The 13,387-nt window shown below is 33.1% G+C and overlaps 1 protein-coding gene across 2 annotated transcripts in view; it reads left to right on the top strand.

Annotated features, from left to right (window-relative positions):
- The window catches only part of LOC115445018 (lachesin), an 87,848-nt gene extending 78,667 nt beyond the window's left edge, over positions 1 to 9,181 (top strand). Inside the window, exons 5-8 of one of the 2 annotated variants that reach the window (XM_030171069.2) lie at positions 3,711 to 3,842; positions 5,986 to 6,105; positions 7,375 to 7,554; positions 8,485 to 9,181. In XM_030171069.2, the coding sequence (XP_030026929.2) occupies positions 3,711 to 3,842; positions 5,986 to 6,105; positions 7,375 to 7,554; positions 8,485 to 8,669 (617 nt within the window). In that variant the 3' untranslated portion in view covers positions 8,670 to 9,181. Of the gene's footprint in view, positions 1 to 3,710; positions 3,843 to 5,985; positions 6,112 to 7,374; positions 7,555 to 8,484 lie in introns of both variants that reach the window. The other variant, XM_030171058.2, reaches the window with a different exon arrangement.
- The last annotated feature ends 4,206 nt before the right edge of the window (positions 9,182 to 13,387 follow it).

Below are 13,387 nucleotides of genomic sequence, written 5' to 3'. Positions count from 1 at the left end.
ACCTAAGATAGCCCGGCTCCTAATTTAGCCCATCTATGTTATTGTTGTCTTTTTATCTTGAAATGCAAAGACATATAGCATTTTTTTTGGTTGTATTGTTGGAAAATTTTATAATACGTAAAAATATGTTGCAATTAAATCAAAGGTTTAATTTATATTTTTTTACAAAACGATTTTATAACTATTTGAAAATGGGCTATCAGTAGTTCCATTATCTTATTATTAATTTATAAGAGATATATTTTATTTATTTCAAGTATAAGATTTGTTATAAACACATCTTATCATTTGTAACCTATACTCATGGGCATAGTATTTTTATCACGGATCGTGTTGATTGCATGTAAAAAATGTCATATACGGAGAGATGGCTATAAATAAATTTCGTAGCGTCACTCCCTAGAGATACGCCTACGTTCGTAGACTAAAATAGATTGATGATCTTCTTCCAAGCGACTCAAATAAATCTCCTATACTAGTCATAAATCTTAGTATTTGTCACGATGGAATTTAAACAAATTATTATTACTATCCTGTATCAAATAATATTTCCTTAAAAATATACAATTTGACAACAATTTTTAATGTTATTTTTAATTCAAGACTACAACTATTATTTCAAATATCCTTTCTTTGTTACTTAATATTGCAATGCTTCCCAAAACATTGAACGTATCCTAGACATCCAATTAGGTTCTAAAATCTCGCAAAACACTACCGTTCGACCTTCCAATGCTACAAAATTTCAATTAATCTCTCCAACAATGTTAGCTTAATTCGTCAACTATTTGCTTGACTTCGAAATTTAGACGAGAATATAGTCGCAAATTATGCAGACCGCTTGTTGTCATTTGAGGTTCAGTAAACTAAATAATGCATTCAAAACAGACAAACACACGGCTAATTGTCATCAAATGCGTGTCCATCAGGCTAACGTCCATTTTCACGCATCGACTGTCACTAATTTATACTAGACAGATTAGGCCCGACGCACACAAATCTGAGAATACTATTTCCACTGCGTCGACGTATAAGCATATAAATCGCTCAAAAGTCAGGCCGAATTTCTGAAACTCTATCTGACAATATTGATAGAATGAATTAAAAAACGAACGGAGATGCTGACAACTGACGTGACGTCCAGTCAGATTGACTTAGTGGAAAACCATCAGCCGTTGGGTATAGAGTGAAAAGCCATCGTGTGCGGCCTACCTTAGTCTCGTTAAACATAACATGCAGTTTGTCGCTTTTCCCTTTCAATCTCTTTATTGTGTCCACACGGCAGTGGACACTGTGATACGTCAATTATTTCGAATAACAGACGGTATTAATTGTTAAACAACTCAATGTTTGCGAATTAATGTAGTTGTTTGTAAAACAGTTTGTAAAATTGGATAGGGATATCGACGTTTAGTATGCAATAACTTTTTATAATTCAGTAAATTATAGCGTATTTTTATTTAAATCTTATAAAAACTAATGTTTTCATAACTAAACAAATAGAACAACTTATTACACTATCATAAATCTTTCGACGCATTTTAATAGATTTAACTGCAATAAAGCAATATTTAGAATTTACTGCGACTTTAAAAATTATATAACCGTCGCGAAGTAATATCTATGCGCAATAAACAGTACAAAAGCTTAATAAATTATCGGTAAACTGCGCTAAAAGGAACTTAAGCACAATACCACGGCAGCGACTCGTAATTTCCTACCCACCCCACCTCCATTCGTATTTTACAGCTCTTTTACCCGTTCATTTTTTAAAATACGATGTTCGACAAATTCACTTAATGCCGCGTTAAATGAACCGTGTTCGCATAATAAAAGATTTTATACTCAAAAGCGATTTCAAAATGGACGATATTTCCGTAAAACGAGAAAATGCCGCACTCCACGTCGACGCTTCATCTCGTCTCTAGTAACGTTGGAATATTTTTTTCGCGCTTCACCGGCCACGAATTGCCGCGGAATAAAATTAAGAAAACATCACACACAAATAGCGCTCAGATTACTCACACAACAAATAGCGTGCTGCTTCCCACATAATTCAATTTTAAGCCCCGCCATTGCTATTTATTGACATAATATTAAGCTTACCTCTCCCGCTGCACAGCGTCTGGCGCAGTTTATTTAATGGAATTTATAAGGAAAATAAGGAATATCTCGCTCGCTGCTAAAAAAACGGCTCCACTCAAAGCACCTAATTACTTACACACATGATGCCAGAGAAACGTGCCAAGTTTGTATATTTCAATGAACATATTGTCACGGAAAACTCACCATCAAAGGATTGCAGGTGAACATTTATCACGGAATCGTTCATAAAAGCAAATTGAACGTTTATTTTAATTTATTTTTGTTTGTTTGGTTCGTTTTAAATACGTTTCGTGTTAACGTTGTAACGTTTTTAGGAATAAATAATGCATATTAGTGGGCGCCCTGCTCATCTCCGCAAACGATTGTATCAGCAATTCGTTCTTTTTCGCGCTTATTTTAAACCTTTTTCGAACGTCTGTCTATCTGTAGGGTTTTAAAAATAAAACAATGTAAGTGGATTCACCTGTAGGCGGCGCGAATGATCCCAAAGGCCTTTTAACACATAAAATATTCTCATATGGGTTTATTTTCGTTTTTCAACCCTCTGTATAGATAAATTAGGAAATTTATTATTCAAAATAAGGCCACAACCTATCCATCACAGTGCGTACCGCTCTCGGAGCCTATTCGGCGTTGCCCGTATTTGGCAATATATTTTCATATACTCGGTCTTAAATAAATCCTTTATCTAGTGGAAAACATTATTAAATCCCATTAAACGTATTAAACAATATTGGATTCAGTTCGCTAATGGATTGCTCATTAATTAATGGGCTTGCTGCATTATTAGAAGCGTATTTCTTCTAAATAATTTTATAACAGTATGTTACGATAATCATAATAAGGTTTTATTATTGATTTTTATAAATAATATATTTTAAAAATATTCTTTATGTGTAATAAAATAAATATTGAAAATTATTAATAACATACAAACTAAACTTTTAAAATAGGAACTTACTAGAAACAATGTTAGGATTACACATTTTAATCTTAACGAAAGGCAAGATCTGAACGAATACGTTGCCAGACTATTATTATTGTAACAGACTTTTGAACCACTCATGCTTGATATAGACTGGCCTACTCTCCGTTGAAAGAAGTTCCATATTTGAGCTATTTCTGTGACCGCACGGCGCACCTCACCGTATATTGATGTAACTCAGTTACCCCGGTATTCTAACTCACGGTACCATGACCGAGCTATCAAACCACATAATACTAAGTACCCTATGTAAATTATAATTAACAAAAATAAGGAGTTTAATCTTTATCAAACTTAATAGCTCGAAATACGAGGTAACTTTGAAACAGAAAGATAGAGAATTTATTCTCGAGAAATAAATGTATATTTGATCTACAAATGTATATTATAGAATATTTTGGATTCGAAGCCTGGGCCCGGTAAAGTCGTAGTGGATTTATAAAAGTCTAGAACTGTCCCCGGTAAACAATAGGCTAGCGCCTATAGGAAAACACAGCGAGGAAAAGTGACCAATGTGATACACTCTTCTTCAACAAAGTGAAAATGCGTCGAGTATTAAAAACTTTGTCTATATAACTATAGTTGTTAATGACATTTAACGCAGTATCTGTTGTTTCAGTGGTAGACAGTTACGGAGGAGAGAGCCTGGAGTTGTCGCACGTGCAGAGGACTGATATGGGGGCTTATTACTGCATCGCGAGCAACGGCATCCCGCCCACCGTCAGCCGACGGTATCACGTCGAAGTTCACTGTAAATATTTAACATTTTATATTCATGCAATTTTTTAAACAAAATTCGAGGCGCGCCACTTCAAACTGCATGATTTACGGTGCGTGAGCTTCCTTTTACTCTGCAATACATGATTGGAAATATTTAATATTGTATTAGCGTAGCAAAAAAGAAATCTATAGAAAGTAAAGCAATTTTGAAATAGTCCATATGCGCCAGATAGCATTAATATTGTATTAAGTTTGTATTAAAAAACAAACAACCGAGTAAAACAACTTCGAAGTAGACTCGTGTTCAATGAACGAACTATAATTGTAGCGTTTCATTAATTATATAGTTTTTTATTATTACCACATTAAGGCTGTAAATTAACTGATTTCAAACGCCATATTATATTTGCTAAGTTTAATTGAAGTAGATTAGGATTTGGTTGGGATTTGGGATATATAAGTAGGTATACGATACTACGATATGCTCGCCCCCTATCATGCGAAGGGAACAGCGTTAACCAAATGTGACTACAGGCATGACGGGTTATTAAATTAATAATGTATCATTAATCTTATTCACTGCAAATATACGTCGCAGTGTAGTCGATTATTAAATTCATTATTTTCAAAGCGAGTTGAAATAAGCGCTTGATACATATTATCATAGATTTTACTCGTCAAAGATTATTTCTTTTGGCGAGAAATAATATACTAAATTAAGACTGTTTTTTTAACGAACATGAAAGAGTGTTCCCACTTCACTAATGATGGGTGGAATGGGGTCCATATAGAATGCCAACTGACGAGAGATGATTACCCCACGCCAGTCCGTATTATTACGCTGGCCTATTTGAACCGGATATACACAGGCTGGTCCCGGAATGCGACACACTTGGGACTATGGCAGGTTTTAACACCTTGAGTACGGTGTTGGCTATTCGGGTGGATACAATAAATCCTATCGCAAGCAAAATAACCTGAATAAAAATGCTGATTACAATTTACGAAGCATATTCCTTACCTTTAGCAACATTTAGTTCCACAGACATAATTTTATTACGAAAATGTAAAAGGGAAATCGTTAGACGGAAGAAAACTTAAAGAAATTTACAATTCCAATTGAATGGTTTGACCAGTACTCCGGCATATTGTATTAGTCTTCTTGCGCAGCGTTGGTTAAATTCCTTTAAGAATCAATACTTTAACGCTTAATAAATGCAGTGTGGATAACTATAGTTAAGTAAGAAAAATCAAAGGAAATCGAAGTAAATTGACAACTTGCTGGTGCGTAACGTAATGTGTGTTGAATGAGATTTTTGTTAGCCTAAATATCATCTTTTAAATTCTAATACCATTCTTTTAAAGTGCATTTATGTTTCTTCTAGAATTGTATTATGTAGTCTTCTGTAAAGCACATAACATCAAATGACCCACTGAATCGTTTTAAAAATATTATAACTGTTTTTCATAATCCTCGTTCCTATAGCCAATTAATTTAAAGTCTTGAATTGTTGAAATAAAATTGTAGAATGTAGGTATTTATCGGCGGCAGAGATCACATAACATGAGGTGACCCAGTTGTTTGTTTGCTGACCTCTGCTATAAAAACGTTATTGTGAAACTATATTTTTCTCATTTCCTTTATGATAAAATGTCAACAGTTCGAGATAAAAGTTAATTTATACCATATTCATCAGTAACAGAGTTATGTTTTAAATAAAATGTTTACGCCGATTGAAAACAATTTCGATAGCTGTCAATATACAAAACCAATATCTGTTCCCTAAAAAGTAGAAATTGAACTAAACGTCATGAGTATTTTAAAAACTATACTGCTATGTTTTAGATAGACTTGTTTGACTTATTGGTCAATGGTAATAAAAGTTTTATTTTTTTATTTAATAAAAATGTAAGATCCTATTTATAAAGATTAAATATTGAATAGACCATCGAGTTTTAGTTTAAATTTGGAGACTACATTATTACTATTTAATACTATAGATAGTCACCAAATACTGAATAGGAATAAAATAAATTGTCCGAAATAGTTCTTATATAAGTGCTATCGGAATTGATACCTCTTCAAATTTGCTCTAATATTAACATATGTAGTTAGGACTCAAAACTTATTATATTTAAGGGTAGATAATTATGTGTAATAACTTTGTTAACAGTCATACCTCAAGTGAAGGTGACGAATCAGCTGGTTGGCGCGCCGCTGGGTAGCGATGTTGAACTGCAATGTTACATCGAAGCCTCTCCCAAAGCTATGAACTCCTGGTACAGGGAAGATGGTAAATGTAATTATGCGACATTTATTTATTATATTATTATTAACTAGGTATTGCTCGCGGCTGCGCCTACTTGTAAGAATTGATAAAGTCACTGTTAATTTTCTAGAATAAAAAAGTTTGCTATATGTTATATCAAGTCTTGGTCTTATGGTCCAAATACCATCTTAATCCCACCAAATATTTCAATTTAGAAATATCTAAATAGATTTAAGACATTTATTTCTCTACGCGCGTATAACAATAAAAAGCACTTAGTTTACAATCTTAAATAGCCAATTGATAACTTTATCCTATTAAGAAACACAGACGAGATCAGACGTATTCTGAGAGGCTTTTTACGCGTGCAGAGACTTGCGCAACACTTAATATAACAAAAATTTCCACAAATAATTACTCACTTTTCTATTTATTACTGACAATATTTTAATTCATATTTTTATATAAAGCTTTACCTCAAAACCTTTGTGGTGGCAGTTGTAGGATTAATCTCTTTTATTGGGGCTTCCATTCATCTGTACTTTGTTAAAAACAGTTTGTTGCTACTAAAAGCTGTTACTAAGTTAAGAATAATCCTTCAATTACTTTTAACTTGTTAATCTTTTATTTTCACTCTCCAATACCTAAATTTATAATACCAGCACTGCCCATAATTACTAACCCACGGGTGGGTTTGGCCTTTCTCAAATACTAAGCCGATTTAGGCTTTAGTTAACCACGCAGAGTTAGTGCGAGGTGGCAGAATACTTATGCGTATATTAAATAAATATTTAATAAGGAAACATGTGTTCCGAACTGTATGAAAAAGCGCGCTCGTCGACCAAATCCGGGTTAAAAAAATTATAAACCACGAATTTTTAGAATAAAATTTACTTTAGTGCCCCCAAACGAACATTCCATGCTACGAAATTTATCTCATCAAGCTTATGAGGGATTTTCAGACTGACCATTTTCGTAAAATTGGGTTTGGAATGTAATATAATAAAAAAATAATGAAAAACTATTGTTGGCCTTCAAGGTCCTTTCTGTTTATCACGTAATTTAATAAAAAATATTAAGAACAATAAAAACATAGCAGCTAAATCCTTAGAATATAATATTCAAATCTATATGAATATAGAATTATAAAAGCGCTACTCTAATTACGTTTTAAAAATATTTTATTTGAATTTGATTTATACGTCCTTATAACATACAACCATGTAACGCACAGTCGGATCTATTTTATAAAGCTTGTTTGACTGTTGAATAATTGTAAAAACATCTCTCTAGCGTTACTAAGTGACAAGTTGCTGGAGAATCCGAAGCTGCGAGTGAAAGAAGCGCACGTCAACGTCTACTCTATATGGATGAACTTGACAATCAAGTCACTCTCGCCAGGCGACTACGGCACCTACTTGTGTGCGTCTGTCAACGCTCTGGGGAAAATGGAGAGCCAAGTCAGCTTACATAGTGAGTCACAATATGTTTAAACAACTGAATGACGAGATGAGTATCAACCATTTAAAATGTCAGAAAAATATGCTACCTTTAAGTCAATGACATTTAATTTTAAAGATTATGATTGATTGAGAGAATAATGCATGTCACGTGTGAGTCTCAACTAATTCCAATAAAATGACATGAAGTTATGTCGTTTTTTTTGCCGCATTCTAAGTACAAAGGTCACTTAACAGTAAACGACTGCTAATAACCTACATTATCATTATGAACTTTGAATTATAAAACAATACAATTTGCTAACGAAGAACACCTTAAAATCTAAGTTCTGACATAAGCTATATATTCTGAATAGCATACTACTCGCCTATCGACTATTATAACACATTTACCACGCAGTATATTTTATAAAGATTAGTCTAAATCGCTTTAGTCAGTATAAGCCTGTGCATCATAAGTTCTGTGCATTACGTAAAATTGTGTTTTACGGTAGACTATTACACGAACGTTAGCGACTATAAATATCGCGTTAACCGCGCTAGTGTTAAGCAAGCTCAACAAAGCAAGCGTACCACGTAATTAGAAATTATAGAATAAATAACAATCTTTATTTATAACCACGTCCTTTTAAAGTATGTTTAACACAAATGTACTTAATTATATTTAAAGCCATTACAACTAGAGCAATATATACTTATGTATTAGTGGAATAACATTAAACACTATTCTGAAGTGAGTCGTTTTAATACAGTAATGACTGATTTTTTATTGTTTGATAAAAATTTTAATACCATAATATATTTTGCAAATTTAATTATTAGAAACAGCACACACCTATTTTATCCATACCACTGCAGTAATTTTAAACTTGTTTGTATCATATTTTTTCCTCTATATTCTCTTACTATATTGGCCATATAATAATGAACTTTAAATCAACAGGGCTAGAGCTAAGTGTTAACGGTTTCGGTGCTGAAGAGCCGATGGTGTCGGGTGCCGCGTGGCAGCGAGCGAGGAACCAGCAGCCCGCGACCTCCCAAGCACACCAATACTTCCTAACAAGACATCTACCGCCACAGATATATGCGCTACTACTTACTTTACTCAGATATGTTAATACTTTTTAAAATTGTTTCTAGTTATTATTATTATTTAATTTGTATTCATTGAGTTCTCGAGTGGTTCCGCACATTTGATTAATATATTGTGTGAACTCGCTTGAGTCTTGGACATTTCCTAAACAGCTCTATATTTTAAACATTATTTAGTGATTAACATCTGTGATTTATAGCTATTTTAAATACGTTTTTATTTTTATTTATGTTTTCTAATAAGTGTTTCGTATAAACTTAAATACATAAATTAAACATAAAATAAGAAACATTTATGGAATTAGACTTAAAACATGTTCATAGACTTTAGTAGCGTTTATTTAAATGTTAATCTAATGAAATAAATGTGAGTGCATTATGCATTTCATTACGACTAATTCATTGTTAAGAATGTTAGATGAACATTTCAAATATCCATTATTATTTCATTATACTCAATATTGCATTAAAGTTACGTTGACTCGACAATAAATGTGTAATTTACGATTGATATGTAATATTAAAATAAATGTCCTCGTGGATCCTTACGTCGCATTTTCTTTAGAATCTTATTACGAAGTTTGTTGAAGGCAAGTCTTTGCTATTATGTTAGTAACATTCATAATACCGTCTATGGTTTGACTTGGTGGAAGACGCTGATATTCGAGAAAGGAATGAAATGCTTGTAGAGGATTTACGAGTTAGTTGGTCGGTAATCCTTAAATTCTTGGCAATTCCTTGTATAAGAATATCACAATAGAGACGCTTAAATCTTTGTTGTAGATATTATAATCTTATGAATCGAAGATAAAAAAAATCTAAATCTATTTATTCCTTTTCCACAAGACAAATAAACAACTCAAGCAGATTGGATTTTAAAAGGAGATCTAAATAAGGTAATGCAATTTATTTAATTAAAACGGTTCGATGGATACAGTGATATGATTTGAGTTCTCTGCATTTGATATTTCAGTTATCAAAATATTTTTATCTAGCATGGCTAATCGCATACCAGCAGGAACTGGTTTGGTATTTTTAGCAACTGATTTATACCATATGGGCTTAACTACATAAATAAAAATACGCGTAATAATATATATCACAAATAAAACACGTATGAATTAGTCTCCTTTAATTTCTGTTTTATTTCTGTGTAGATTTTACTCGCGGCCCCGTCCGCGTGATATAGTTTCTTCGGAATAAAATATAAAATGGAGCTTATATCTTAAATTAGTCTTCGAGCAATATATCAGTGAAAACTGATTTCAATTCCATCTATTACTTTTGGCGTAATGCGCGTACAAATATACAGACAGACAAAAAATCTATAAACTATTGTTTTGTTCTGTTGCTTTTAATAAACTCCCACATATTACTTTTCCTCAATATCTGTAATGTAGGTACAGACATCAACCTGCTACAATTTTATAATAAAATTGTAAAAGATTTATTCCTAACATAAAACTAAGATTCTTATATCATCAATTTGATTAACTATCAAATCGTTTTCGATGCAATAACAAATTGAATTTTATAAGAATTTGCCATTTCACGCTGTGAAAGTAAAAGTTTCGTCAAATGTCTCGAACGAGTTATTACAGGACAATGACGAATGGCCAATCCTGGGGCTAATGCATTTTTCGTGTTGCACTTGAATTAATGCGTCCCCAGCATCGTTCCTGGGAATACGACGAGAAATGGACCAGTTTAATAAGCGTAAAAAGGTCCTACGAAGCTTCATCATCGTATACGTCAATTTCACTGCCAATTCTTCGTCTGAAACTTTTGCAAAATCTAAGAATAATGTCGGCAATTATTTACTTTAATGCACATATGCGTTTTCTTTTCTCAGACAGCATTATTACTAGAGATTAGTGATGTCTAATGAGTGCAATGTATTAGAATCCAATCGTTTTTTAATCAGTATATCACCGGTTCACAACTGATTAGGTTTAGTGTTACAACGTGATAACTATCGTTCTTCCCTCATAAATAACGTAAGAAAACAAATAATGCATTAAAACTATCTTTCTTTTCGTAACTGGGAAAGTTTTGAATTTATATCAAATCAGTATTAAAACGAGTGGCCTGCGGGTACCGTATAACACTCAAACTAAAAGTTTCATCAACATAATTTATTCGGGACACTCGGCGGAGTGGCCCGCGCGGACCTCGTTTTTTTTTCTCCGTTCGAATCGCTGCGAATTCGGGGCGGCTGATTTTTCAGCGGGGGGAATGGCGCTTGTGCAACACGGTCACGTATTTTTTAACGTAAACCGGCAGATGCGCCTGAGTTTAATAATGTCATAGCGACTCGCGTATCGCTGATAGTTCCATCGAAATCGTGACTATTAACCACTTCAGTTTAAACAGCGCTTGGAAACGAAAAAACTAACTTTCCCATCAAACTACGTACGAAGTTGGGCTTAAAGTGCACTCTATTTTATATTAGAGTAGAGAAATGAGTATCAGTGCGCTATAATCAAACAGTTCGATAGTCTATGCTGGGATTTATCTAGAGAAACTTTAATATAACTGTTGCTATCTGCAACTCGACTTTCTCGTCTCAGATTTGCAAAACTTCTGTTGCCTTAACGACCGATTGTATAGGGTGAATGAACAATTAGTTTAAAAAGTTTATTTACCCTTTTCTCACAGCTATTACGCCTTTTAGAAGCTGTATTGAACATTATTGCAAATTATTTAAAATTATTATACCTCGACATAGCCAACTGACCAATAAAGTCGATCTCCCCATAGATTCTTCCCGTTCAACAAAGCAATAGATCGGCCAAAGCTCAGTGCATTCGGGTACTGTTTATACGATCAATAAATCCAGTACAAAGGAGTGTTGAAAACAAACATGGGCCTATTGTGATTTGTGGAGTTTTGTTACGTTCAGTCGCGCGACAAATTCCATCATGCGACGATAATTCTTTAGAAACGTCACTGACAGTGCAACGACTTTACCTTCCAATGCGATTTATGACGTCACGTTATGTAGTAACATTTTTCCTATTTTTTTTTTTATTTTATTCAAAAGGAACAGAAAGCAGTTTCACATTAAACAAAAATATAAAATTACACAGGTGTTGGATTAATAAACATGTAGCCAAAACCACTGTTCATAGATTGACAGAAAAATGTTTCAATGAAGCAAAAATCGTCTATCACTGGTCACAAGTAGAAAAAAATCTCAACCCTGTAAAATTCAGATCATAATAAATTCGAAGAAAATAAATCATAAATTGATTATGTTTGTATTATTAAAGCAGAAATACATGAGTTACGCTATAATAGCATCTATTGAAGCACTGAGGTTATACTAGAACGAAAAATGGTTTACAACATTATCGATATATGACTTTTTAAATACTTTATAATTAAAAGAAATGTTCAAATTACTTCTTAAGCCTCATTTAGATGGATCAACCATAATAACCCCGTCTGAATATGCACAATGGCCAGGTAATTTTCGCCCGCGTTGACATATTAAACATAAATATTGCTATCAATCATTTAATTTAAGGCTTTAAAGACAATATAGACTGTGTCACTAATAAATTCATAAAATATACTTACATATAAGTACTTATACATATAAAACATTTTTAACTAACTTAAAAAATAAATACCCGCTACAATAAATCACATAATATATTCAAATATCAGACTTATTAATGGTCAATAGGGTATTCATTCGCAAATTCCGACCTTCCGTGTCACAATTAGCATCTGTTTAACGTCTTAGGGTTTAATGCTACGGCAATTAATACAACAAGCCCATAAGCAAATTCTGATTGCCAAGTTATGTACCCAAACAAATTATATGCCGATGATACCCACAATCTAAATTAGTATTAACACCTTAATGGGTGGTTAAAATTCGCTTGAACATTGAAATGCGTTCTATGCATATTACTACCGCCCGGAATACCTATAATCTAATTTCACTTCGCAGAATTTTAGGAACAGAAGGAATTAAAATCTTCAATGTTAAAATACGACTTAAGTATTCTATACTAAAGTTCATAATTAAACATTGTGAGAATAACTATTGCTATATAGACGAGTGCACAACAAAACTCCCTCTTCAATTTTATAAATCGCGTACTAATAACAAAAAAAACATCCTTAAGTCCGAATGAATGGCACACGGCGCGGAGTAAAAACAAAACCAAATCAAAGGTCTCGCCTTATCTTGATCTGAAATAAAAACCGATGTCGTTTATTTTTCTGACAACTAAGTACGCTCAGAAAGTTATTCGGTGTCGGATTCATTAGGATAGTTGAGTAAGTCAAGCTAAAAGATATTTACTTTAAAACAAAAGTGAAGTTTATTATTTTGATTTTGTACGAAGAGATTCTTTTATGTTATAAAAGGTCGACAAACCCGCAGTGCTATTTACCGGTTAGTAAAAAGATTATTTCATTCTAGATTGAAGAGTGGTAAATGTCAAAGGACCTTTGGCATTATTAATGCTTATTGGTTTTAGAACGGCAAAACGCTTGGCAGCCTTAGATAAGGAATTAACCAAAAATTCTCTGATCGCATACAATTGAGGACCGACACAGTCGCACGCGATGAATTATAGCTAGCACTGGACAACTTTAATTTATTTATAATTTTGAAAAAAAAAAATCGTAATCTAAATGCCTCGGTGGCATAATTGTATTTAAGGTACAACTCCAGTGAGGGCTCGAGTTGAAACTCCAGGTAAAGTGATATAGCGATTTTCCACTCAATGTCTGCC

The sequence above is a fragment of the Manduca sexta genome, chromosome 21, assembly GCF_014839805.1.
Source record: "Manduca sexta isolate Smith_Timp_Sample1 chromosome 21, JHU_Msex_v1.0, whole genome shotgun sequence".
Taxonomy (NCBI): Eukaryota; Metazoa; Arthropoda; class Insecta; order Lepidoptera; family Sphingidae; genus Manduca; species Manduca sexta.
The sequence above is the reverse complement of the archived record's forward strand: the minus strand, read 5'-3'. Positions and strand labels throughout refer to the sequence as shown.